At 43.0% G+C, this 26161-nt stretch overlaps 1 protein-coding gene across 1 annotated transcript; it reads right to left on the bottom strand.

Annotated features, from left to right (window-relative positions):
• Positions 1-7747: 7747 nt before the first annotated feature.
• Positions 7748-25651, bottom strand: RNASEL (ribonuclease L). Its single transcript, XM_082473014.1, has 7 exons — positions 25534-25651; positions 21626-23290; positions 17261-17346; positions 15800-16005; positions 14869-15001; positions 10836-10969; positions 7748-10183 (listed from the first exon to the last, which is right to left on the bottom strand). The coding sequence occupies exons 2-7, from the start codon at positions 23100-23102 to the stop codon at positions 10003-10005; spliced, it is 2217 nt and encodes a 738-aa protein (XP_082329140.1). The 5' UTR covers positions 23103-23290; positions 25534-25651; the 3' UTR covers positions 7748-10002.
• Positions 25652-26161: the final 510 nt, after the last annotated feature.

Raw genomic sequence — 26161 nt, 5'->3', positions numbered from 1 at the left:
TACAAAAGCTTTTAAATTTAATTAGGTCCCATTTGTTTATTTTTGTTTTTATTTTCATTAATATAGGAGGTGGATTGAAAAAGATCTTGCTGCGATTTATGTCAGAGAGTGTTCTCCCTATGTTTTCCTCTAAAAGTTTTATAGTATCTGACCTTACACTTAGGTGTTTAATCCATTTTGAGTTTATTTTTGTGTATGATGTTAGCGTGTGTTCGAATTTCGTTCTTTTACATGTAGATGCCCAGTTTTCACAACACCACTTATTGAAGAGACTGTCTTTTCTCCATTATATATTCTTGCCTCCTTTGTCATACATTAGGTGACCATAAGTACGTGGGTTTATCTCTGGACTTTCTATCCCGTTCCATTGTTCTATATTTCTGTTTTTGTGCCAGTACCATACTGTTTTGATGACTGTAGCTTTGTAGTATAGGCTGAAAGCGGGGAACCTGATTCCTCCACCTCCGTTTTTCTTTTTCAAGATTGCTTTGGTTATTCATGGTCTTTTGTGTTTCCATATAAATTGTAAAACTTTTTTGTTCTAATTCTGTGAAAAAATACCATTGTAATTTGATAGGGATTGCATTGAATCTGTAGTATAGTCATTTTCACAATATTGATTCTTCCCATCCAAGAACATGGTACATCTCTCCATCTGTTTGTGTAATCTTTGATTTCTTTCATCAGAGTTTCATAGTTTTCTGAGTACAGGTGTTTTGCCTCCATAGGTAGGTTTATTCCTCTAGGTATTTTATTCTTTTTTGATGCAATGGTAAATGGGATTGTTTCCTTAATCTCTTTTTCTGATCTTTCGTTGTTAGTGTATAGGAATGCAAGAGACTTCTGTGCATTAATGTTGTATCCTGCAACTTTACCAAATACATTGATGAGCTCTAGTCATTTTTTGGTAGCATCTTTAGGATTTTCTATGTATAGTGTCATATCATCTGCAAACAGTGACAGTTTAACTTCTTTTCAAATTTGGATCCCTTTCATTTCTTTTTCTTCCCTGAGAGCTGTGGCTATGACTTCCAAAACTATATTGAATAAAAGTGGCAAGAGAGGACACCCTTGTCTTGTTCCTGATCTTAGAGGAAATGTTTCACCTTTTTGCCATTGACTATGATGTTAGCTGTAGGTTTGTTGTATATGGCCTTTATTATGTTGAGATAGGTTCCCTCTATGCCCACCTTCTGGAGAGTTTTTATCATAAATGGGTGTTGAACTTTGTTGAAAGGTTTTTCTGCAGCTATTGAGATGATCATATGGTTTTTATTCCTCAATTTGTTAATGTGATGTATCACATTGATTTATTTGTGTATATTGAAGAATCCTTGTATCTTGGGGATAAATCTCACTTGATCATGGTGTATGATCCTTTTAATGTGTTGTTGGATTCAGTTTGCTAGTATTTTGTTGAGGATTTTTGCATCTATGTTCAAAGTAATATTGGCCTGTAATTTTGTGTGTGTGTGATATCTTTCCCTGGTTTTAGTATCAGGGTGAGGGTAGCCTCGTAGAATGAGCTTGGGAGTGTTCCTTCCTCTGCAATTTTTTAGAAGAGTTTCAGAAGGGTAGGTGTTAGCTCTTCTCTAAATGTTTGATAGAATTCGCCTGTGAAGCCATCTGGTCATGGACTTTTGTTTGTTGGAAGATTTTTAATCACAGTTTCAATTTCAGTACTTCTGACTGGTCTGCTCATATTTTCTATTTCTTCCTGGTTCAGTCTTGGAAGGTTGTATCTTTCTAAGAATTTGTCTGTTTCTTCTAGGTTGTCCATTTTATTGGCATATAGTTGCTTGTAGTAATCTCTTATGATCCTTTGTATTTCTATGGTGTCCATTGTAACTTCTCCTTTTTTATTTCTAATTTTATTGATTTGAATCCTCTCCCTTTTCTTTCTTGATGAGTCTGGCTAAAGGTTTATCAATTTTATTTATCTTTGCAAAGAACCAGCTTTTAGTTTCATTGATCTTTGTTATTGTTTTCTTTGTCTCTATTTCATTTATTTCTGCTCTGATCTTTATGATTCCTCTCCTTCTACTAACTTTGGGGTTTGTTTGTTCTTCTTTCTCTAGTTGCTTTAGGTGTAAGGACAGGTTATTTATTTGAGCTTTTTCTTGATTCTTGAGGTAAGATTGTATTGCTATAAACTTCCCTCTTAGAACTGCTTTTGTGGCATCCCATAGGTTTTGGATTGTCGTGTTTTCGTTGTTTGTCTCTAGGTATTTCTTGATTTCCTCTTTGATTTCTTCAGTGATCCATTGATTATTTAGTAACATGTTGTTTAGCCTACATGTGTTTGTGTTTTTTTACAGTTTTTTTCCTGTAATTGATTTCTAAACTCATAGCATTGTGGCCAGAAAAAAATGCTTCATATGACTTCAATTTTCTTCAATGTACTGAGGCTTGATTTGTGACCCAAGATGTAATCTATCTTGGATAATGTTCCGTGTGCACTTGAGAAGAAAGTGTATTCTGCTGCCTTCAGATGGAATGTCCTATAAATATCAATTAAGTCTATCTGGTCTAATGTTTCATTTAAGGCTTGTGTTTCCTTATTAATTTTCTGTCTGGATGATCTATCCATTGGTGTAAGTGGGGTGTTAAAGTCCCCCACTATTATTGTGTTACTGTTGATTTCCCATTTTATGGCTGTTAACATTTGCCTTATATATTGAGGTGCACCTATGTTGGGTGCATATATATTTACAATTGTTATGTCTTCTTCTTGGATTGATCCCTTGATCATTATGTAGTGTCCTTTCTTGCTTCTTGTAACAGTCTTTATTTTAAAGTCTATTTTGTCTGATATGAGTATTGCTACTCCAGCTTTCTTTTGATTTCCATTTGCATGGAATATGTTTTTTCATCCCCTCACTTTCAGTTTGTAAGCATCCCTAGGTTTGAAGTGGGTCTCTTGTAGACAGCATACATACGAGTCTTGTTTTTGTATCCATTCAGCTAGCCTATGTCTTTGGTTGTAAATCCATTTACATTTAAGGTAATTGTCGATATATATGTTCTTCTTGCCAATTTCTTAATTATTTTGGGTTTGCTTTTGTAGGTCTTTTTCTTCTCTTGTGTTTCTTGCCTTGAGAAGTTCCTTTAGCATTTGTTGTAAAGCTGGTTTGGTGGTGCCGAACTCTCTTAGCTTTTGCTTGTCTGTAAAGCTTTTGATTTCTCTGTCAACTCTGAATGAGATCCTTGCTGGGTCAAGTATTCTTGGTTGTAGGTTTTTCCCTTTCATCACTTTAAATATATCATGCCACTCCCTTGTGGCCTGCATGGTTTCTACTGAAAAACTGGCTGATAACCTTATGGGGATTCCCTTTTATATTATTTGTTGCTTTTCCCTTGCTGCTTTTAATATTTTTTCTTGTATTTAATTTTTGTTAGTTTGATTATTATGTGTCTCAGTGTGTTTCTCCTTGGGTTTACCCTGTGTGGGACTCTGTGTGCTTCCTGGACTTGGGTGACTATTTCCTTTCCCATGTTAAGGAAGTTTTCAACTACGATCTCTTCTAATATTTTCTCAGACCCTTTCTCTTTCTCTTCTTATGGAATCCCTATAATTCAAATATTGGTGTGTTTAATGCTGTCCCAGAGGTCTCCGAGACTCATCCTCATTTCTTTTCAATCTTTTTTCTGTATTCTGTTCCATGGCAGTGATTTCCAGCATTCTATCTTCCAACTCACTTATCTGTTCTTCAGCCTCAGTTATTCTGCTATTGATTCCTTCTAGTGTATTTTTCATTTCATTTACTGTATTGTTCATCACTGTCTGTTTGTTCTTTAGTTCTTCTAGGTCCTTGTTAAACATTTCTTGTATCTTCTCAATCTGTGCCTCCATTCTATTTCTGAGATCGTGAATCATCTTTACTATCATTACTCTGAATTATTTTTCAGGTAGATTGCCTATCTCCTCTTCATTTAATTGGTCTTGTACGTTTTTACCTTGCTCCTTCGTCTGCAACATATTCCTCTGTCATATCATTTTGGCTAACTTGCTGTATTTGTGGTCTCCTTTCCTCAGGCTGCAGCATCATAGTTCCTATTGCTTCTGGTGTCTGCCCCCTGGTGGGTGAGTTTGGCCCAGGGGCTTGCATATCCTTCCTGGTGGGAGGGATTGGTGCATGCACTCTGGTGGGTGGAGCTGGGTCTTGTCCCTCTGGTGGGCAGGGCCATGTCAAGGTGTGTTTTGGGGGGTGTCTGTCAATTTCGTATGACTTTAGGCAACCTGTCTACTGATGGGTGGGACTGTGTTCCTGTCTTGCTGGTTGTTTGGCCTGAGGTGTCCAGCACTGGAGCTTGCAGGCTGTTGGGTGGAGCTGGGTCTTGGTGCCAAGACGGACACCTCCAGGAGAGCTCATGCTGAGTAATATTCCCTGGGGCCAGGAATTCTGTGTCAGTCCAGTGGCCACGACTTGGCGCTTCCACCACGAGGGTTCAGGTTCAATCACCAGCCAGGAAAACAAGGCCCTCCAAGCCACGCAGTGCAGCCAAAAAACAAAAAAAGAGAGAAAGAAAACAGACAAATAGACAAACAAAAAAACCAAGACAAACAATAAAAACAAAACTAACAAAAACAAAAAAAGACAAAAACAACAAAAAAAGCAAAGAAAACCAAAAATAAACACACAAAAATGACAACAAAAAAACAGAAAACAAAAACAAAAAATGAGCAAAAATAAAGAAAAAAACAAAAAATAAAAATAGAAAAATTAAAAATGTATTTTAAAATTAAATAAATAAATAAGTAAAATTTAAAAATTAAAACAACAACAATAAAACAAGTCAAAACAAAAAAAATTCCCTGGGGCCTCTACTATCAGTGTCCTTGCCCCCATAGTGAGCCACAGCCAACCCCTGCCTCCCCAGGAGGCCCTGCAAGACCTCTAGGTAGGTCTCTGGACCTGCTGTGAGCACTGTGGGGGCAGCTCAGACTCTGACCTGTCCCAACTCCCATGTGTACTTGCCCCTAAATTCCACAGCTGCTGAAGCTAGACTGGTATCAGCTGTGGGAACACTCGTCCATTCAGATTTTCTGCAGGCGTTGGATATACCAGGCCGATAGCAGGGGTTTAATCCATGGCGTGTGCAGCTGAATGGAGAGATTTCAGTTCCTCTTCCTTAGTTGCACAGCCCCTGGGGCTCAGCTTTGGTTTCAGCCCCACCTCTGATTGTGGGCCATCTTGAGGCGTCTGCTTCCCACCCAGATGAGAGGGGGTGAAGGCAGCGACTGACTGGGCACACTTGCTTGCTTAGGTGGGAGGGACAAGAGGTGGCTACCAGCTGGGGTGCACGTGCTTGCTCAGGCAGGAGGGGGATAAGGCAGCTGTGACTGGGGTGTGTGCGCTCGCTCCCATGGGATTCCCCTCTAGGGCCCACGGAGGCAAGGGCTGGCAGGAAGCTGTGACAGACTGGGGCATGAGCGCTCACTCTGCTGGGAGTCCCACCCAGTGCCTGCAGAGGCAGGTGCTGGTGTGTGGGGAGAGAGGCCCACGATGGCGGCCCTGCCCTTTGCGTGCCACTCAACAATGGTGCCTCACTTCCAAGGCAGTCCACGCTTCCTCCAGAAGCATTCCCCGCTGCAGAGGTCCTCACTCCCGTCCCTTCAGGCCATCTCCACGCAGCCAACAGCAGTCCTTTCCCCAGGTCCACTCTCTTAACCCCACACTTCGACACCCAGGCCCTGCCAGCATTGGCAGACACCCATCTCAGGGTGGGGCGTGCAGGACTGTGGCCCAGACCATCTGTGCAAGTCTTGCTCTGTCCTGCCTGCCACAGACGGGCCACTGCACTTTCTTCTGATAGCCCCTGAAGCTCCCCCTCTATTTCAGCATATTTTGCCACTGGTGGGGGGCCTCCCTGGGTGCAACTCCCCGGGCCTCCTCCTCTCCTCTCCTTCACCTCCCCACCAGGGGTGCAGGTCCCAACCCATTTCCTCTTTTCCTTTTCTTCCCTTTCTCTCCTTTGTCCTACCCAGTTATGCGGGGATCTTTTCTTGTCCTTTTAGGTGTCCGAGGTCCTAGGCTAGTGTTCAGCAGGTGCTCTGTACGAATTGTTCCACTTGATGTATTCTTGATGTGGGGAGAAGTGGAGAGATGTGGGGACTTGTGGGAAGAAGTGAACCCCAAGTCTTCCTATTCCATCATCTTGACCTCGACTTGGTCTCAGCATTTTTGAGGAACAGAGATAAGGCCAGTGTGGGAGGAGTTGAGCCTGCAAGGTACGAGAGCAAAGCAATGGGCCCGACGGTATAGACACTGTCAGCTCACGTAAGGCCCTGTGTGTGGTGGGAACAGCTGGGTTTTATCCTAACTGCCATGGAAAGTCACTGAAGGATTTTAATCTGGGAAGCGACCTGACGTGATTTATATTTTTTCAAGATCACTTTGTGGAGAAAAGATTGTTGGGGCACGAGGATGAAAACACAATAGTCAGTTACAAGGCTCATGCTTCAGTCCAAATGAGAAATGACGGTAGTTTGAGCACAGCAGACACAAAGGGTTGTGAACAGATTTAGAATTTATTTTGGTGAGAGAACCAACTGGACTTATTAATAGATTGGATGTAGGGCGTATGGGAAAAAAAGAAGCAAACAAGACTGATAATTTGTAGGCAATTACGTGGATAAATTTCAGAACGTGGATATCATCTGTCTATTTATGATGATACTTGTCATGGCATTTGAAAAGATCATCCACGGAGAAAAGAGGAAAAGTGAATTGCTTGAGGATTAACTCGGGGGCACTCAATGTTTAGGGGTCGAGCAGAGAAGGAGCTGGCAAAGGACACTGTGGAGGAGCAACCACTGGGGAGGAAAAGCAGGTAAGTGTGGTGCTGCAGGTGCTAAAGAAGACAGGTGCAAGAGCAAAAGAGTAGTCAGCTGAATCAACTGTGGTGTGAGGTTGATGAAGACAGAGAAGGACCATTGGATTTGGTTGCTATGAAGGCCATGGGTAACCTTGACCTCCTAGGCTTTAATAGGAAGGAATGGATGAAAGCCCCGATACACACGCTCACAAAGACCATCCAGCCTACCTGAACTCTCCATCTTGGGCTCTCCAGAAAAACCACACCCTTTGGACTTGCAGACCTGGGTTTGCACCCTGGCTCTTCCACTTACTACCCATATGAACTTGGGCAACTTAGCAATCCTTTCTGAGCGTTAGTTGCCTCTTCTGTAAAATGGGAATAATTGCATCTTATGGCATTGTCATGTTTGTTATGGGATGTCATATATAAAAGCATTAGGCTCTGGAAAGCAGTAGGTCCTCAAGAGGTGGTAACTATTATTCTCACCATAATTTTCTCTCCTGTGTTGCTTGTTCAGTGCATTCTAGGCAGGCAAGCTCCCCTCGTCTCTGTGTAACTGGCACTTCTGCTTGACAAGCCCACGCACAGAATCACCTTGCCTAACACAGTACCTAACAAGAACTACAAGCTCAATTAAATGTTTGTGATAATGGCAACTGAATAAGAAATATTTGCAGCATGTCCACAGAAACCCTTAGAGGATTAAAGTAGAGAGTACAATGATCAGACCCTTCCTTTTCTGCAAGGACCCCCAAGGTGCGTATTGTTCCCGAATTAATGGAGGGCTGAAATTAGGCTCCTTTTCCCATTATTAAAGAGCAGGATGCCTTTCTTAAAACTTACCCAGGAATTAATCACTGAGCATTTTCTATTGTAGATACCCCTACTCTCTAAAGTAGAAATGTCACTCAGAGAAAATCAGACATTCAGATAATTCAAAGTTTTATTGAATATGCTTTACAAATGGGCATTTGATTGTCATATCCAAGTACTCACTACAAATCAGAAAAACAAATCTTACTTTTAAAACTTAAAGCAACCTTGCTGCTCCTACAAACTTAAAGAAAAGTCTTAAGTTTGTTTCTTCCAGTACTTGTTAATTTCATTCAGTGACACCCTTTTTAGACCACCTCCTTTTTAAATTTTATTTATTTATTTATTTTTGGCCACGCCCTGTGGCATATGGTATCTTAGTCCCCAACCAGGGATCGAACCCGTGCCCCCTGCATTGGAAATGTGGAGTCTTAACCACTGGACCGCCAGGGAAGTCCCAAAGAACGTTTCTATTTATTTATTTATTTACTTACTTACTTACTTATTTTTAATTTTTTGGTCCCGCAGCATGTGGTATCTTAGTACCCAGCCAGGGATCGAACCCGCACCCCCTGTGTTGGAAGTGCAGAGTCTTAACCACTGGACCACCAGGGAAGTCAAGACCATCTCCTTTTCAGAAAGAACCTAAGACACTGGTTTTTCTCCCAGCTCCTCTCCTTACAAAGCTTCATCTTCACAACCGCCGTGAGGATAAATGGAAAGAACATCAGACTTCATGCCAGAAAATCTTTTCAAATTCAGACAGTGACACTTCCTATGCATTAGAGTAAATCAACACGTCTCTAACCTTAGTTTCCTCATCTGCAAAATGACGATCACAACACTTATCTTACAGGATTATTTTGAAAACTAAAAGAGGTAAAATATGCAGTGTAATTTATAAATTATAAAACACCCTCAAAATGTATCCTAGCATTATTACTCATGTATGAAAATGGATCATTCATTTTTCAATGAATATTTATTGGTCATTTCCATGTGGCAGACATTTTGCTAGGCTGTAATGATACACATCAAAAAATATATATATCATTGGCCCTAAGGAGCCAATTATATATATATATATCATTCCAGTGGGGAAGATCATGCTCTGGGTGCAGAGAAGCATGCTCTGGTGTGGCCACGGGTGCTAGGGAGCCAGAGAGGACACTCAGACGGGGGTGTGGAAAGTGAGGGCATTCAGAGGACTTCCTGAGGGAGTGAAACTGGAACTGTCTCACTGCAGATCCAAAAGCAAGACATCAAACTCGAGTCACTCCTCTGTGAGGTGAGCCACACAGTCCACAGTCGTGGGCTCCCAGCCAGCTCAAATGTAGCACAGCCCGCTAAGGCAGAGTTTCTCAACCTCAGTGTCACTGATAATTCTGTTCTTCTGGATAATTCTGTGTTTCGGAGGTGCTATCCTGTGCATATCATAGAATGTTCAGCAGTATCCCTGACCTCTATCTACTAGATGCCAGTACAACCCCCTACCCTCAGCTTTGACAGACATTTTAATTGCCAAATGGCCCCTGAAGGGCAAGATTGCCTACAGTTGAGAAATACAGCCTTAACATAATAGAAAACCAACACAGGTGATTCTAGAAGGAATGCATTTCATACAGTTGGTGCTTAGACTTATACTAGTTAGCACTCAACAAATATTGAATGAATGAATGAGCCACCCAGAGCCCCTTTGACCTTTTGGGTCTCATGCAGAAGAGCTCTGAGCTAGTAATTAAGTTCTAAGGTGCTGACTGAGAGGTAACAATAACACCACGTCCATTTATACTGCGCTCTGTGCAAGTTGTATAATCTGGAGCAAGTAGTTCAAATTCCCTGAGTCTCTCAGGCTCTTCAGTTCCTAAAAGGGGATATTAATCTTATCTGGCAAGGTTGTTGGGAGAATTTCATGAGATAATTGATGTAAAACATAAAGCATTAGAGGTCTAGGAACTCACTCCTTTGGTGCAGTTGACAAGACGAATCTTAGCAGGATGCTCTCCCAGCTCCTGCCACTAAGCTTTACCCTTAGAAAGGACTAGAGTAGTTTGAGCATATGCTTTTTTTGTTGTAAACGTGGAGAATGCTGAGCATGGCACCAGGAACTGACACATCAGCTATCCAATTCATTGCTCACAAGCAACCAGGTTAGTCAAGAGGCCCAGGGAATTCCCTAGTGGTCCGGTGGTTAGGACTCCGTGCTTCCACTACAGGGGGCATGGCTTCAGTCCCTGGTGGGGGAACTAAGATCCCACATGCTTCGTGGTGTGGCCAAAAACAAAAAAAAAATGTCAAGAGGCGCAGAGAGTTGTGACTCGCCCAGAATTACACAGCAAAAAAGTACTTCCCTGAATTCAAAAGGCACTAGGGCTGGCCAGCCTGCTCACCACCACCACCTCCATCACACCTAGGCTTATTTAGATTGTGAGTTTTTGGAAAATGCTTTGTGTATTCTGTGTTCTGTAGTTTCCTATAGACATACATGACCAGATCGGGAAATTTCTCCTGGAAGTACTGGGAAGGTTCTCCAATTATTGACTTCATCCTGAAATGAAACATAAATATTTTGATATTCTTGCCCCAAACTCTGCATCCCCCCTTTATAGCATATGGCCCTGGAAATCTTTTTTGCTCCCCTGGTTTCTAGAGCAGAATAAATGAGGACTTTGGAATCTGACAGAGCAAGATTCATCTCCTGACTCTTCAACTAATGGACTAAACTTTGGCAACTTAAGTTTTATGAACCTCAGTTTTATTATCCATAAAGTGTACATAATACAATCCCACAATCCCTTATCTACAGTGCTGAAATCCAAAAGAGCCCTGAAAACTGCAAGTGTTTTGTGAGTTTGCAGCTAAGATTTTTGGTAGCAAAAGCTAATTGGATTAACACGGGGCTACTCTTCTAAGGCTACATTCGCTTTACCCAGCCACGCAGTCCCCTGTGTTTCTTCACACAAGAATTGCTAGCCTGCTGTTCAAGGGGGCTCAGCAAAAACCGAAAAGGAAGAGGAGAACCTGCAGGGCATGTCCACTGTTGACTGTAAGACCCTTGTGATGGCCCTTTTCCAAACAGAAGGAGGAATGACTTTCACCAAAATAAATTTTCTTCTTTCCATCAAATAGCAGATATAAATTGAGAGCTGGAATTTTAAAATTATTCTCATCTCATACATGACTTCTCATACATGACTTACTCTTTATTCTTTTCTTCATGAATGTGCTCTCCCAAATTCCGGATGAACTTCAGCAGGTCACCCACAGTGTCCTGATAAAAATTGCCTGTTTTTTCATAAAACTTATTCATTACTTTCATCACAAATTGGTCAATCTAAAAGAAAAAATTACACAAAAACGTGGTAGCAACACAAAATAAATCCTGAATGTTAATACAAAAAGGCAGAATACAAATTTGAACATATGTCAAAATTTCCACTAATTAATAAAGCAAATTAATACAAAGAAAAGAATGGAAGTAAGCACCGTACACCACAATGCTAACTGTAGTTGTGTTTGGATGTGGAATTATAAATATCTTTAAATTCATGTATCTATTTTCCAAGAGAATTGTTTTCATAGGAATTAACTACATTAAAACATGCTTTAGGAAATTGTTGGCTACTATACGAGGAAATTTGCTCACTATACTCTACAGTAGCACTATCCTTGTGGCAACCCTTCCAAATTCATACTTGATTACATCTCCTCCTTCAAGAAGGTTGTCCTGACTGAAACCAGGCATTGCAGCCATTGCCATAGTGAGTGTGGTTGTTCTTTGTTTTGTTTTGTTTTTGTAATTATGTTTCCAAAGGTTACATGATTCTCCTTGTCCCTAGGTGTCCCAGGGCAGCTGCTCTCATATTAATAATGCCTTCCTCTTGTAGATGGCTCTGATAGGTAGAAAGAGTCTGGAGTAAGAAAATAAGATGCAACAACCATGAAGCCAGAGGGTCCCTTAGGAAGAGTAACTGGTGACTAGAAGCCTGCCTGGGGCACTATGTGTGGAGCACATGTGAGAAATGCTGAGCACGTATGTGTGCGAGGAGAGGCAGCCGTGTGAAGAAGGTGGAATCCACACTGGAAAACTGGTTGCACGCCCAGGAAAATGGGCAAGTCACCAAAATCAACAGGACAACAAAGCTGAAAATGAAAACAAAAAGATAAGACTTGAAGTCAATCAAAATTCAACATATGGGGCTTCCCTGGTGGTGCGGTGGTTGAGAATCTCCCTGCCAATGCAGGGGACACGGGTTCGAGCCCTGGTCCGGGAAGATCCCACATGCCGCAGAGCAACTGGGCCCGTGAACCACAACTACTGAGCCTGCGCGTCTGGAGCCTGTGCTCCGCAACAAGAGAGGCCGCGATAGTGAGAGGCCCGCACACCGCGATGAAGAGTGGCCCCCGCTCGCCGCAGCTAGAGAAAGCTCATACAGAAACGAAGACCCAACACAGCTGAAATTAAATAAATAAATAAATAAAATTTTAAAATAAATAAATTAAAAAATTAAAATAAAAAAATATGGAATATGCAAATAAAATACTTGGACAAATGGAAATTTTTTTTAAAAAAATTCAGCATATGTCAATGAAGTTTAAGGGAAAGAACCAATGAACTGGGAGACAAAAGAACAGAATTCTCTTCCCAGCTCTACCAACCTCTGGCTTTCCATCCCTGAGTATTTGGGGTTCCACCTCTGAGCCTCAATTTCCTTGGCAAGTAAATGATTTGGTGGACTTGACGGCATCATAACATTGTGCAGTGAGCCGCTTTAGTGTGTGGCCTTTTTTTTTTTTTTTATTTCCCAATTTTTCATTGAAGTATAGTTGATTTACAAAGTTGTAATTTCTGGTACAGCAAAGTGATTCAGTTATACATATATATACGTATTCTTTTTCACGTTCTTTTCCATTATGGTTTATGAGAGGGTATTGAATATAGTTCCCTGTGCTATGCAGTAGGACTTTGCTGATTAAATACGTTTTTATATTTTTATTTTTAACCAGTTTTAAATGTTTCTCTAGGGGAATTGGCACATTTAATATTTGGTCTCATTTGTATTATCTTTTTTTCTGGATCTCTATTTTCCTATTCGCTTTTCAATTCTGTACCTTCTATTACAGTAGATTGGGTATCCTTTTTGTCATCTGAAGTACAATCAGAATAAAATCTTACGTAAATTATCTGAGGATAAAAAAGTAGTTCTACCATTATTTTTCATGTTTCTAAATAAAACTGAGGCTCCTTTCTCTCGATGATAGAGTCTTCTGTCTTTGGGTTCAGCCCCATTTTCTCCAACCCCCTTGTCTCCCAGGTTCCTCGTTGTTGTATCTTGTTCTCTGGAAGCACTTTTTAAAATTACATTTTTGCACCTTAGAACCTGCCTGTGTCATCACGTCTGATGACTGATAACGTCCCATCACATCCATAACCTTTATCTCTCTAGTGATAGTTAGCACTTTTCTTTATTTGTACTTTCCTCTTCATTTCAATTCTGTCCTTCCTTCTTATGCCTCTGGACTTTTGGGCTTTGATTGATAATTTACCCAACACCACTGCATTTTCTCAAACCTTGCTTCTGCTTTCAAACAGAAAGTAAAGGCCAGATAATTAACCTTCAAGAGAACGACTTTCCTATATGGTCTGAAAATAATGCTCCATTTAACACTGAGTGGAGAGTGAGAAAAGAAGGGAAACAATAGCTTTCATCACCTGCTTCTTCTGTGCTTTGTGCTCTATACTTCTCTTATTTCTACTTTTGCAACCACTTTTATTAGCACTTCAGTCTTGAGGTTGGATTTCTCCTTTCTGTTGCCTGTAGTCCTGTTTCTCTGTCTCAGACATTATAAAGAAAAAGAAAATGACAATCTCTATCAGCTACAGGTTAGCACATGGCCTTTAAGCCAGAGTGCCCAGCTTCAAATCCTGCTGCACCCTTTACTGATTCTGTGCCTTTGAAACAAATCACTTGTCTGTGCCTCAGTTTGCCCACCTGCAAGATGGAGCTAATTGCCTCAGAGGCTGTTGTAAAGATTAACTGTGGTTACTCATGCAAAGTCCTGAGAACTACAGCTGCCACAGAGTTAGCACTATGTGATCGTTAGCTATTACTATCATCTGCTCTGGTTTCAAATGTCTTTGTTTCTACAAGTTTAATTTTTAGCTGAACTTTTATAGACATTCATTTAGCAAAGAGTCATGGCACACCTACTCCATGCCAAGAATACAATGACAGACAAGACCACGGATGGTCTCTGCCCTGGTGGAACTTACTGGGTAGCAAGAAGGAGAGACGTTAAGCCAGCAATTATGAGTGTGATATGTGGTCTAGAGGCAAGCAAGGGAAGGAAAGCAAAATGAGACGCAGAAATGAAGAGGGTTGGAAGAAGCAAGAGTCCTACATCAGGCTTAAGATACAGAAGCTGCTGGTCTCACTCAAAGACTTGAGAGTTATGGATTTTCTCATAATGCTTTGCCCATGTCTCTGGGGTACCCAGCATGTATCCCACAGCCATCATCCTGTGGGTCTCTCCACCCCACATGGATGCTGTACTCTGTTTTGTATATCTCTGACCTTGCATGGGCCTAACACATACTGGTACTTGATAGATGTCTGCTCATTAATAATAACGAAAGTTCTGATAGTACTGACTAGACTGAAATGGTGATTAATTTTTATGTTCCACTATATTGAGTGGACCTTCTCTGGAAGAGGAGGAATTTGAAAGATCATCTTTTTTTTCTTTTTTTTTCAGTTTCTGTTCTCTCATACAGAAAATAGGTGTGTATATGGGCGCTCAGGCTGGGCTGTTCACTGGCGGCAGAGGCAGGCCCGTCTCCCTGGATGGGAATGCCCCACAGGGCAGGACCTCCTCTGGGCTAAACTCTATTTAATCAGCTGCTCTTGTCACAGTGGAAATAGAATTATTAGTCAGACCTCGCTCAGAAAACAAGGCTTGAGAGAAAGAGTCACAGAAAAGAAAAAGGCTCTTGGGCTGTGACAAGGCCATCCTAAAGAGGAGCCTGGATGAGTCTCTCAGGAGGGCCTGGCCTGGAGCAGAGACTCAAAAGGGCAGAAGGGACCTGGGCTGGGAGGAGGGAAAGGAAAATCCCCTTTCTCACCACTTGGTTGGGCCAGGCCCATAGTATAAAAAAGTTAGGAAAACCAACACAACACATGACACAGATTCTTCTTCCTGGAATAACTCCCAGACCATAGGAGCTGTTCATACCTTAGTTGTCCACTGGGCAAAACTTGTGGAAAGTTCAGATGTTTCAGGTTGCAAAAGCTTCAAGACCTTGCCATTAGCCTTTCTCTTTTTGATGTCAGATTCATTTCCCACATCCCTCAGGGTCCTGTAGCGGCTGAGAATGACGGAATTATCACGGTTGTTCCATCCTTCCCACTCTTTACAGAACTATTAGATTTTGGCTTTTGATACGAGTAGTAAAAGCATGTCTCTAAAATCTGCATAAGGGGAGAGCTCTCTCTCTCTCTCTCTCTTTTCCCTCATCCTTTTTCTATTCTTCAGTGGAGAAAACCAGATCCAGAGAAGTTAAGTCACTGCTCCAATGACACCCAGCCAGGAAATGCCAAGCTGAGAGAAAAGCCTGGGTCTGCTGATTCCCAGCCTGACTCCTGCCCACCTCACCATGATGGTTAATTTTATGTGTTAATTTCACTGACCACACAGGGCCCAGATTAAATATTATTCTGGGTGTGTCTGAGAGGATGTTTCCGAGGAGATTAGCATTTGAACCAGTGGACTCGCTAAAGCAGACGGCCCTCCCCAGTGTGAGTGGGCATCATTGAATCTACGGAGAGCCTGAATAGAACGAAAGGGGAAATCCGCCCGTCTCTGCCTGGCTGCTTCAGCTGGGACACGGCTCTTCTCTTGCCCTCAGCTCTCCTAGTTCTCAGGCCTTCAGACCCTTACTGGAATCTACATCTTCAGCTCCCCTGGTTCCCACACCTTTGGATTCAGGTGAAATTACACCATTGGCTTTCCTGGGTCACCAGCTTGAAGATGGCAAATGGTGGAACTTCTCAGCCCCAATATCGCATGAGGCATTTCCTTATTTTGTATATATATATAGAGCCCTGACTAATAAACTCACTGTCTCTGTCTTGGAGGTCTGTAATATACACTCAGTTTTCCTTACCTCGCCCAACTCCAAAAGAAGGGATGACCCAGCAGGCCACTCAGATGGTCCTTCACATTGTCCCCAGGGAAGAACAGCTGATGAATGAGGTCCCGAGTTTCCTCATCTGGAGAAAGTTGAATCGACTCTTCAGGTCTTAGATCCTTCAGCCTCTCAAAAGAAATGTCTCCCTGCTTGACCACGTACAGGACCAGCAGTGCCAGGGCCTACACAAAAGCCATAAATCAAGCCAAAAGTGCTTATGAATTATCACTCTATTTGGGGAACTTTGGAGGGTGTGGCGCAGGCTATGAGCAAATGGAAAATGGGTAGAATCTCGAGGAGATTCCACAGCCTGGTCAGGGAGAGAAGGCATGGGCTTGTGCATAGAGAACTCTTCAAGGTAGTATAGTTTAGTATACTACCTCTTCAAGGTAGTATAGTTTGTAGGTTTAGGTTTATAAGGAACAACAGATAATCCCAGGCCAGAGTTGTCAGGGCAGACTGCTTTGAGGAAGAGGAATTTGAGCTAGACCTCAAAGTACGGATAGAATTTAGATAAACAGGGCAAAGGGAGAAGGTTTTAAACAAGGGGGATGCTCAGAGTCTGGCTGGGAACTGGGACTTTGGGTCAGGCCTACGTCAGGCCACAGATAAAGGAGCCAGACCAGGTCCCGCAGAATAGAGTGAAGGCCCCAGGAGTCAGGGCACAGCAGGGAGGAAGGACCAGGAAGGAGGCCAGCATAGAAACTGCACTGGGAAGGACACCAGTCAGGGAAGGAGCTAAGACCTGGAGCCACTGAACCAGAAAGGCCAGGCATGGATGGAGAGTTCTTGTCTATTGGGTTGGAAGTTCAGCACCCTGGAGAACTCCAGGCGAGAGCTGCCCTGACAAGCTCAGAATCTATCTGGGAGCTGTGATCAGCAGAGGCTATGTCTCAGTTCTGTCTCCTCTCTGGAGAAACAGTTCTTTCAGGACCTTAACCTTTGGGGCCAAGTTTAGTCTCTTTCGAGTTGCGGATCGATCCCATCCCTCCGCTGTGCTTCAGAGGGCCTTAGTCGCTGGCCCTCATAGGAGTTTGGCACACGTGTTTGAATAGAGTGGGAAAAGAAATCTCATTTACTTTGTCTTTAGGCAGAAAATACCTCCTACAGGAATTGTGGCATTCTTTTGGAGAAAATCTCCTGGCGGTAATTCTGGAAGAACTGTGGCATGCTCAGTGTATTTACTATTCAGCCTGTGGGGTCAGAGAGAGATCTAAAGAGATAGAGAAAGGGGCCACGGCGATGGCCAACCCCACACCCACTTGGGGAAACGCTGCTGTCTGCAAGGGAGTGAAGGCAATGAGTACCGGGGAAATGCCTGGAAACGTCTTTCCTTCTGGTTGAAATAGGAACATCCTCTAACTGGCCACAGGGAGTAAGGTAATGAACAAAGAAGGAAGCAGAAAGATGGAAAAGTAAATTGTTTGTAGAAATTACCTCTAGATCGCTCTTGATTTCCTGTGGATCTCCAGTCCACTTGATGCTTTTATCGAAATCTGCCAGGCAAGCGCCATTCTTGGAATCTAAGGGATAGTTTGTAGAGATGCATTGAAAATGCTCATTCTCCATGCTGTAATTAATTTAAATAAGTCTGTAACACAATGTACAGTCTATCGTCTCTGAGGAAGACAATGATAAGCTCATATCTGCTTTGTTGTTTGCTTCTCAAAACACTGTCATGTGCACTGTGTCGTTTGATCTCTTCGGTATCTGCCAAGAGCAGGGCTTACATTTTATTTGTTCCAAGCCAAGCGGTGGGGAAGCATGAGGATAAGTATAACCAGCTCCCCAGTCATGCAACTCCTGGGGTCAAAGAGCACAGATTTGTAAAGAAGCTGCTGGCAGGAGTTAAGGTTACATCCTATAGCTAAAGAACAACTAAACAACAAGGGTCCAAATCCAAGACCACCTTAAGTATGCTTAAGTATACTTAAGCACCAAATCAAGTGCTTAAGTACCAAGCACCAAGCGTCAAGTATGCACCAAATCAAGCCCACTAGTTACTGCCCACTAAGACGTTGTCATCTGTTACCATGAATAAACCATGTGCTTGGAATGAGTCACTGCCTCCTGGCCCCCTTCAGAATCTTCCTCCCTTAAAGGAAGCCACTAAGTCCTCAGAAAGAGGGCTGCATGGATGAGAGAGGTCAGGAACGAAATGAAAGGTGGGTGAGTCAGTAATTTGTCCTCGAAGAGATGGCTTAAAGGAGTCTGAGAGGAAGGCTGGGTAACCCCACGTAGGATGATGGCCAGTACAACTGTGTGCTTCTCAAACTCCTTTCATCATGAACTTAGACATCAGAGTTGTGAGGAAACTCAGAGTCTAACCGAAAGGAACCCATTAAATCATTCAACAAATGTTTAGTGAGGGGAAAAAAATGATGATGAGGAAGGAGAACACAGTCCTGGCCCTACAGAGTTTACAGTCTCTGGGCAAGGAGACCGATACTAAAGGAGGATAAACATTAAATTAATTGCAATTTTGAAAATGCTAGCCAAAAGTGCAGGATGCCCTAAAAGTGTATCACAAGAAGAGCTACATGGCTGGGGGGTGGGGGGGCGGGGAGGGTGGAGAAGTTTTTCTTAAGGAAGAGACGCCTAGGGAATCCCCTGCTGGTTCAGTGGTTAGGACTCCACACTTCCACTGCAGGGGGCATGGATTCAATCTCTAGTTGAGGAAATAAGATCCCACATGCCGCATGGTGAAGCCAAAAAAAAAAAAGGAAGAGACGCCTAGACAGAAAAGATCAGAAAGTAGAATTTGGGTAGGTGAGTGGAATGGGGAAGAGAGGGAAGAGAGAATTCCAGATAGGAATGCGTGGAGAATTCCACTCTGGCAGAAGAAAGGCCCAAGTGTGCACTTGGGGAGGAGGGACAGAGTCAGAAAGTTGCTTGTGATGAGGTTGAAGGGGCAGATGGGGTGCAGATCATAAACCACAGACCACTTTCAATTATTTGAAGTGATAAATTCCCTTCACTTATTTAAGCCACTTGGAGTCGAGTTTTCTGCTACTGAAATTTGAAAGTACCTAATGGAATACCTCACATCTCTTCTAACATTTGATTTTTTTTTTACACTCCTCAATTTTTTATTTTTAGTTTCAACAGACATTGTTAAAGTGCTATAAAAAATGTTAATACTTACGCCCAGTTTCTGTACTACAGCGTAGAGAGGGAATTCGGCCCTGCTGACACCTGATTTGGTGCCCTTGGAATTGGTTTCATACTTCTGGCCTCCAGAACTGTGGGAGATTAAATTCCTGTGGTTTTAAGCCACCAGGTTTGGGACAATTTCTTTTAACAGCCATGGAAACTTACACATTTGGTTTGCTATGTTTCTTTGGGTGTAAATTCTTCTGTTTCATGCATCTCTTTCACGGTATCGGCACCTCTTAAATATCCTAAGTGATTTTCGACTGTAAGTCTTACTTTGCGCTTGAGACTCCCTGACGTCCTGCGAGTTGCTTCTGTTAATGCCACCCAACATAGTGGAGGGAGGGAAGCAGTCGTCAGAGCTTCTGCTTTGCGTTTTATTCAGTGAAGCTCTGGGGGAAGCAGGACATGCCACTTAGTAGCTGCTTTGGCAGAAATCTTGCATGTTTAACTGCTCTTTGTTTCCCTTGATATCACCAATGACCCAGTGTCTCAAGCAGTCCCCCTGTCTGTAGAAGAAAGGTCTGTCATAGATGCTTGGTCCCTGGGGAAGACGAGAAGCCCAGGGTTTGATCTGCCTAGTGTCGACTGACGCAGCAATCTGCCTGCTAGCTGGTCCTTGGTCCTCTCCTGCTTCTGGCTTCCATCGCTTTGGAGTGGCACTTTTCTACACTGTTCCTACTTTCATGAGGAATGTTTCCCTGTGGCTTCCTGCATTTGTCCTGGGCTCCTGTGTTATTCTTCAATCCCATCCTATCTATGTTTAGTCTCTCCATGATTCGTCAAGGATTTTGTCCTCTAGGAATTCTTTTTTTAAAGTTGACCTCAGTTATGAATTCATTTAAAAACCTTTTCCCATCATTTGAGGGATTTAACACAGGGAAGAGTCTGCAGTATGTGCTAGGTTCGCCAGCTTGAGGCAGAAATATAATCAATTCTTTCCTGTTCAAGCTTAAGAATGGAAGAAGTGGTGCTAGAAATTTCAAAGAATAGGTAGGCACAAATTATTTTTCTTTAGAACGTGATGTGTGACCCTTTTGCATCAAGATCAGCAGGTAAACTTGGGAAGGACCTCACCTTTGGCTGAACCTCAAAGACTCTTCCTTACTGGGTAGAGTTGCACATATTTCTGGCCCTTGTCAGTCTCCCCAGCAAAGCTGCTTAAAACCAGGAAGGAGTGCCACAAGCACCTGTCCTCAAACTAAAACCAGATCTTACGTCTACCTATTTCTCTCTTCCAGGACCTTAAGTGCTCTTCTCTGACTCTCAGTACCCACATCTTCTTTTTGCCCTGGTCCCTTACACCAAGCTTAAATGTCAGTGCATATCTCTAGGTTAGTTATCTGCTTCTGCTTAGCCCTCTAGACAAGTACCTGGCCTTTGTTGGGCACCTACAATGGACAGATGACTTGTCCATTTGACATACTACTCTTAGACGTCGTAACAACCTTATGAAGGAGGTATTATCAGTCTCAAGTGAGGAAACCAATGCTCACAGAGTTAAGTGACTTGCTTGAGGTTACAAAGCTACAAAGTGGGGGGACAAGGCTGCAAGGCTCCTTAAACATGGCTGAAGCCGAGGCTCTTTTTACTGCACCACCTTGCCCCCCGGGACTTCACACTCAGCTCTGCTTGGTTTCTTTTGTTTGTTTTTTTTTAAGTTTCGAATTTTATTTTATTTATTTATTTTTCATACTGCAGGTTCTTATTAGTTATCTATGTTATATATATTAGTGTATATAGGTCCATCCCAATCTCCCAATTCATCTCACCGCCGCTCCCCCCCTTTCACCCCCTTGGGGTCCATACATTTGTTCCCTACTCTGCTTGGCTTTTTTGTTTGTTTCTTTGTTTCTTTGGCTGCATTGGGTCTTGGTTGCTGTGCAGGCTTTCTCTAGTTGTGGCGAGCGGGGGCTACTCTTCATTGCAGTGTGCGGGCTTCTTATTGAGGTGGCTTCTCTTGTTGTGGAGCACGGGCTCTAGGTGCGTGGGCTGCAGTAGTTGTGGCTCACGGGCTCAGTAGTTGTGGCGCACAGGATTAGTTGCTCTGCGGCATGTGGGATCTTCCCAGACCAGGGCTCGAACCCGTGTCCCCTGCATTGGCAGGCGGATTCTTAACCACTGCACCACCAAGGAAGCCCTCAGCTCTGCTTGTATCCTTGAATGTTGCTTTAGTTTATTTTGGTTTTGGTTTGCAACAGTGGACACTGACTTGTTCGGCCTGCTTGCAGTATGTTTCACTGTGTCACATCTTAACCTGGATCCCAATTGTAACCTCGGTTTTGCCATTAAGTTTCACTGTAACTGCCACCTTCTCTGAAGGAACACACTTTCTAGGTTCCCTGACTTGCAGACTACTCTAAGAGTTCAAGCTTCTGGAGCTGGCTCCATCCAAGACCTACCTTCATATTTGTATTTGCCAAGGGCAGTATAAGGTCAGCCTGCTATTCCATTGGCATCCTCGACCTCCGCATGGAATACGGGTTATACCTGGTAGCAGGAGAGGTTGCCCTGTAACTATGGATTCGTTACATTAATCCTCAAACTGAACAATCCACACTGACCCTAGTTCTTCCCTGTTCTGCCAGGAAAATCCTTTCCTCTCGTAACTAAAGACCCTACGTTTCTAAGAGAAGACTGGGGACTTACCTATTAACACGTTTTGTGGCTGCAGATCCTGGTGAGTGTATCCAGACAGGTGTAGTTCCTCAACAGCCTTAAATAGAGATGAGAGGACATTTCGAGCAAACTCATCTTCCTTGTTTTGCACAGCCTCCCCTCTGTGGTCGGCCAAGTGCTCCTCCAGTGTGTGTTCACACAGGCCGAGGCACACATACAGAGAGCCCCTGTAGTTCTCACTGCCATAGAATGTCACCACATTACTGTTGGTTCGGTTGCTCTGCAACAACGAGACTTCATTTTGTCCATGTGTGCTGCCTTCATAGAATAGCTTCACAGCTACCTCTTGGTCTTCATAGAACCCCAGGTAGATGCCCCCTTCAGAAGTGTCAGCAATTTTATATTCTTCCTCAATAAAGATCTTAAGTTTGCCGATCATAGGGCGGTATATCCTGTGGAGATGTTTCAGGGCTTCCCCCCAACGTGAGCTCTGCGGCTTCCAGTCTTGAGCGGGAGGGTGAAAATCTTCTACGGCTCCATGCTGCCAAAGAAACTTTGCAAGGTCACGGTCGTAATTGCGCCTTGCTATGGCAAGAAGGTCTCCACAGTCTGTTCTGGCTCCTTTGTGGCACAGCAACTTGGCGATTTCCCCCAGCTTGAGTTCGACAGCAAGATGCAGTGCTGTTTTGCCCTCAATGTCTGTGTCATTCATCTCTATATGTTTTTGTTCCAGAAGCATCTGCACCAAACCCACGTTCTTCTTTTCCACTGCCAGGATCAGGGGCGTCTTCCTTCCTTCCCCCCGCACACTGACATCAACCTTACAGTCCAGCAGAAGGCGAGTAATGGCCTTCACCTTCTCACCATCAGAGTTCAGAAGAGCATAGGTCAAAGCATTTCTGCCCATATTGTCTCGGGCATTGACATCTGCCCCCATCTCATGAAGGAGGATCCTCACGACATCTACATGCCCTTCTTCAGCAGCATGCATGAGAGCAGTGGCCCCTCCTTTCCTAATCTTCTCTTGATCCTGCTTTGCCTTTCGACGCAAATTCACCTTTGCTCCATTCTTATACAGGAACCTTAAGGCTTCAACTCTACCATACACAGAGGCTTCCACGAAAGCTGTAAAGCCATGAACATCGCACTCATTGACATCTGCTACTCTCGGAAGTAAAAGTTTGAGCACCTTCACATTTCCAGCGATGCCAGCAACTATGAAGGGAGTGGCCCCATTCCTCTTCCGCAGACAAGGCTCAGCACCATGATTAAGCAGAAGATCCACCATGTCCTCGTTGTCACTTTGTACTGCATTATGCAAAGGTGACCAGCCAAATTCTTCATCCTGGAAATTGACATCAGCCCCTTTTTTTAGCAATTGCCGGACCAGCTCAATGTCTTCATTTTTAGTAGCTTTAAGCAACAAATGATTGTCTTCCACTGAAGCCCTCCCATTAGTAGAGGGTGTGGGTCTTTCCTGAGGATTGTTACGGTTCTTGGTCTCCATGATGGTAAATACCACTGGTTACAAATTTTTTGCCTTTTTTTCAAGAAAATGAAAATCTTATCTCCTTGGGATTTGATCAAAGAGACGTGGAACTCTTAGAAAATCCTGTCAGGGTAAATCAGAATTATCTGGCTACAGACCACCAGTATCAGGAAGGACAATACTCTTGAAGTCTTCTGACTTTCCACCTGGAAATGAGAGAGGAACTTTATAATTTTATAACAGTGAGAAAACATTTAGACTTCCCTGGTGGCGCAGTGGTTAAGAATCTGCCTGCCAATGCAGGGGGACACGGGTTCGAACCCTGGTCCGGGAAGATCCCACATGCCGTGGAGCAACTAAGCCCGTGAGCCACAACTACTGAGCCCATGTGCCACAACTACTGAAGCCCATGCGCCTAGAGCCCGTGCTCCACAACAAGAGAAGCCACCGCAATGAGAAGCCTGCGCACCGCAACGAAGAGTAGCCCCCGCTCGCAGCAGCTAGAGAAAGCCTGAACGCAGCAACGAAGACCCGATGCAGCCAAAAATAAATAAATTTATAAAAAAAAAGAAAACATTTGAATTCGAGAAATTAATTTTACTAGCAACTTTTTCAAAATACATCTATTATAGAAATTTTTATTATAGAATATCATAAATATATATACATTTTAAACAAGAAAATTATTACTTTATTCTCCCACTGCCCAGAACAGGTATTGTTAATATTTTAGTATAGTTCTATAGATTTTTTTAAAAAATAGTTGGGCTCATGCTCTATAAGTAACTTTGTATCCTGCCTCCTTTCATTTAATGCCTTACTATAAATAATGTCCTATATTATTACAAGTGTTTTAAAACATTTTAATGGCTATGCAATATGCCATCAGAGAGGTTTTTCAGTTCTCTACTATGAAGCAAATTTTTAAAATAACTTTTAAAACAGAGTTTCAAAATGATTATTTTTTTCACAATTCTAAATAACGTCGGAGCAAATTTAGCTTATTTTAGCTTGTTTTCTTATGATAAATCTTATAATGGATTTCTTAGGATAGATTTCAAAGAACTGAATGCCGAGTCAAAGGCTATGATTGTTTTTAGGATTCTCAACCTATATTAATACATTTTTTTTCCAATGCCATATAAACATACTCTTACTAGAAATAGATGGCCTTCTTAAAAAACCAGAACCCTCATTTAATAAGAAAATAGTGTTTTTCATCAGTTTGTGTTTCTGGTTGAACATGCTCAGCACAGCCCTGGTTCTTTGCACACGTGCGGTCCTGTTCAAACTAGTGCAGCGTATGGTTAAGAACTCGGGCTCCCAACTCAGCAAGATCTAAGTGTGAGCCCCTGGTCGTGTAATTCTAGACTCTTATTCCTAATTGTGTAACCTTAGATTATTGAGTCTCAATTTTCTGTTCCCTCAAGTGGGGGCAACAATAAATACAGTCCCCCATATAAAGTGCATTGAAGTAGGGAGAGGGGGAAATATCAAGCCTTCAATAAATGGTAGAGCTAATGACGTCCGTTTATGAAACCAAAAGTTAGCAAATCCCAGTCTCCCCACCCATGTGCATATACACACTACACAAATAGGGAACCTGGGGTGTCAGTTTAATCCAACTGCCCTTGATCAGATCTGAGCAATTTAGACCCAATTCAAATAGCAGATGGCAGCAAACTGTTACCTGAAGATTTATATAACTACATCTGCTGCAAAATTCACAGAGCAACCATTTTTCAGCAACCTCACCCCTCCGACAGTGTCAAAGCCCCTACCTCAGAGGTCTAATCAAATGTGCAGCGGAAGCACAATCACCCGGTAATGAACTCTCTGGACCCAATGTTTGTGTAAACACTTCCGGTGACAGTGGGTGTGAGGTGGGCTGGAATAAATAAAGGACCAGAGAAGGAAAGAAGCTCGAAGAAACCTGGAAGACTCAGGGTTTCTTCGAACTTCTTTCCTTCTCTGGTCCTTTATTTATTCCAGCCCACCTCCAACTGCTAACTTCAGTGTAATACAATCGTTTAAGAATACCACATCTTGGACTCCTTTTGAGGAAATGCAAATAAAAATGACAATAATGATAATAATAATAATAAAAGAAACCCCAGGTAAAATATCAGAGTAGAAAATGAAAACAACCCATCAAAAACACTGCAAGGGAAGAGCTCTGCTTTCAGTTTCATTTTCTCCACACGACAAGACGCGCCTGATAAACTGAGATGACTTGCATAAATAACGTGTGGGTTGTGAGAGAACCCTGGGACCCTCAGGTGGGCTGAGGCCCGAAGGGCCCCCTGGGGCTGGCCAGCTGTCTCTGTGCGCTCCTTCCTCTCCTCCAGTTCCACACCCACTGTCATCTCCAGTCCCCAGAGCCCAAGGACTCCTTCAAAGAAAACAACTTCTCAAGCTTTCCCAGCTCTCCTCCTTCTGCCCACCTTACCTTCTAAGTCAGCTAAGACGCCTCCTCCTTGGTTATTTCTCTGGCAGCACCTAACCCTCAAACACTGTAGCCAGCACGGAAACAGTTCCTCCTGGGGCTGGAGCGTCAAGGAGCCAGCCAGCTGGGCGGAGCCTAGAAAGGAGAGTGAAAGGAGGAGGGCGGGGACACGGACCACGCCTACACTCGGCAGAGGTAGCCTGAGCTAGTAGCGCCTTTGAACCTCCTGGAGGAAAGCGGTGGCTCTTTTGCTTTTTAACCTTTTATTTTATATTGGCGTGTAGTTGATTACCAATGTTGTGTTAATTTCAGGTGTACAGCAAAGGGGTTCAGTTATACGTATACATGTGTTTATTCGGTGGCTCTTAACTGATCGCTGAGGGCTGATTTGATGTCCAAGATCGTGCTGCTCAGCCTTCAGCCTTTCGGGTCACAGCATCCAGCTCCAGCCTGACCACGTTGTTCCAAACCCCCTATCTTCCTGAGGGAAATGAGTGGTAAATAAACATTTATTGAGCACCGACAGGGTGCCCGGCACTATGTTCATTGCTTCACAAGAGACTCGGACCCAGTCAACCCCTACCAATCCTGATGATGATGAAACTGAGGCTCCAGGAAGCTAGATCAGCCC

The sequence above is a fragment of the Balaenoptera physalus genome (assembly GCF_965194825.1).
Source record: "Balaenoptera physalus genome assembly, chromosome: 1".
NCBI classification, from domain to species: Eukaryota; Metazoa; Chordata; class Mammalia; order Artiodactyla; family Balaenopteridae; genus Balaenoptera; species Balaenoptera physalus.
This window is presented reverse-complemented; position numbering and strand designations above follow the sequence as displayed.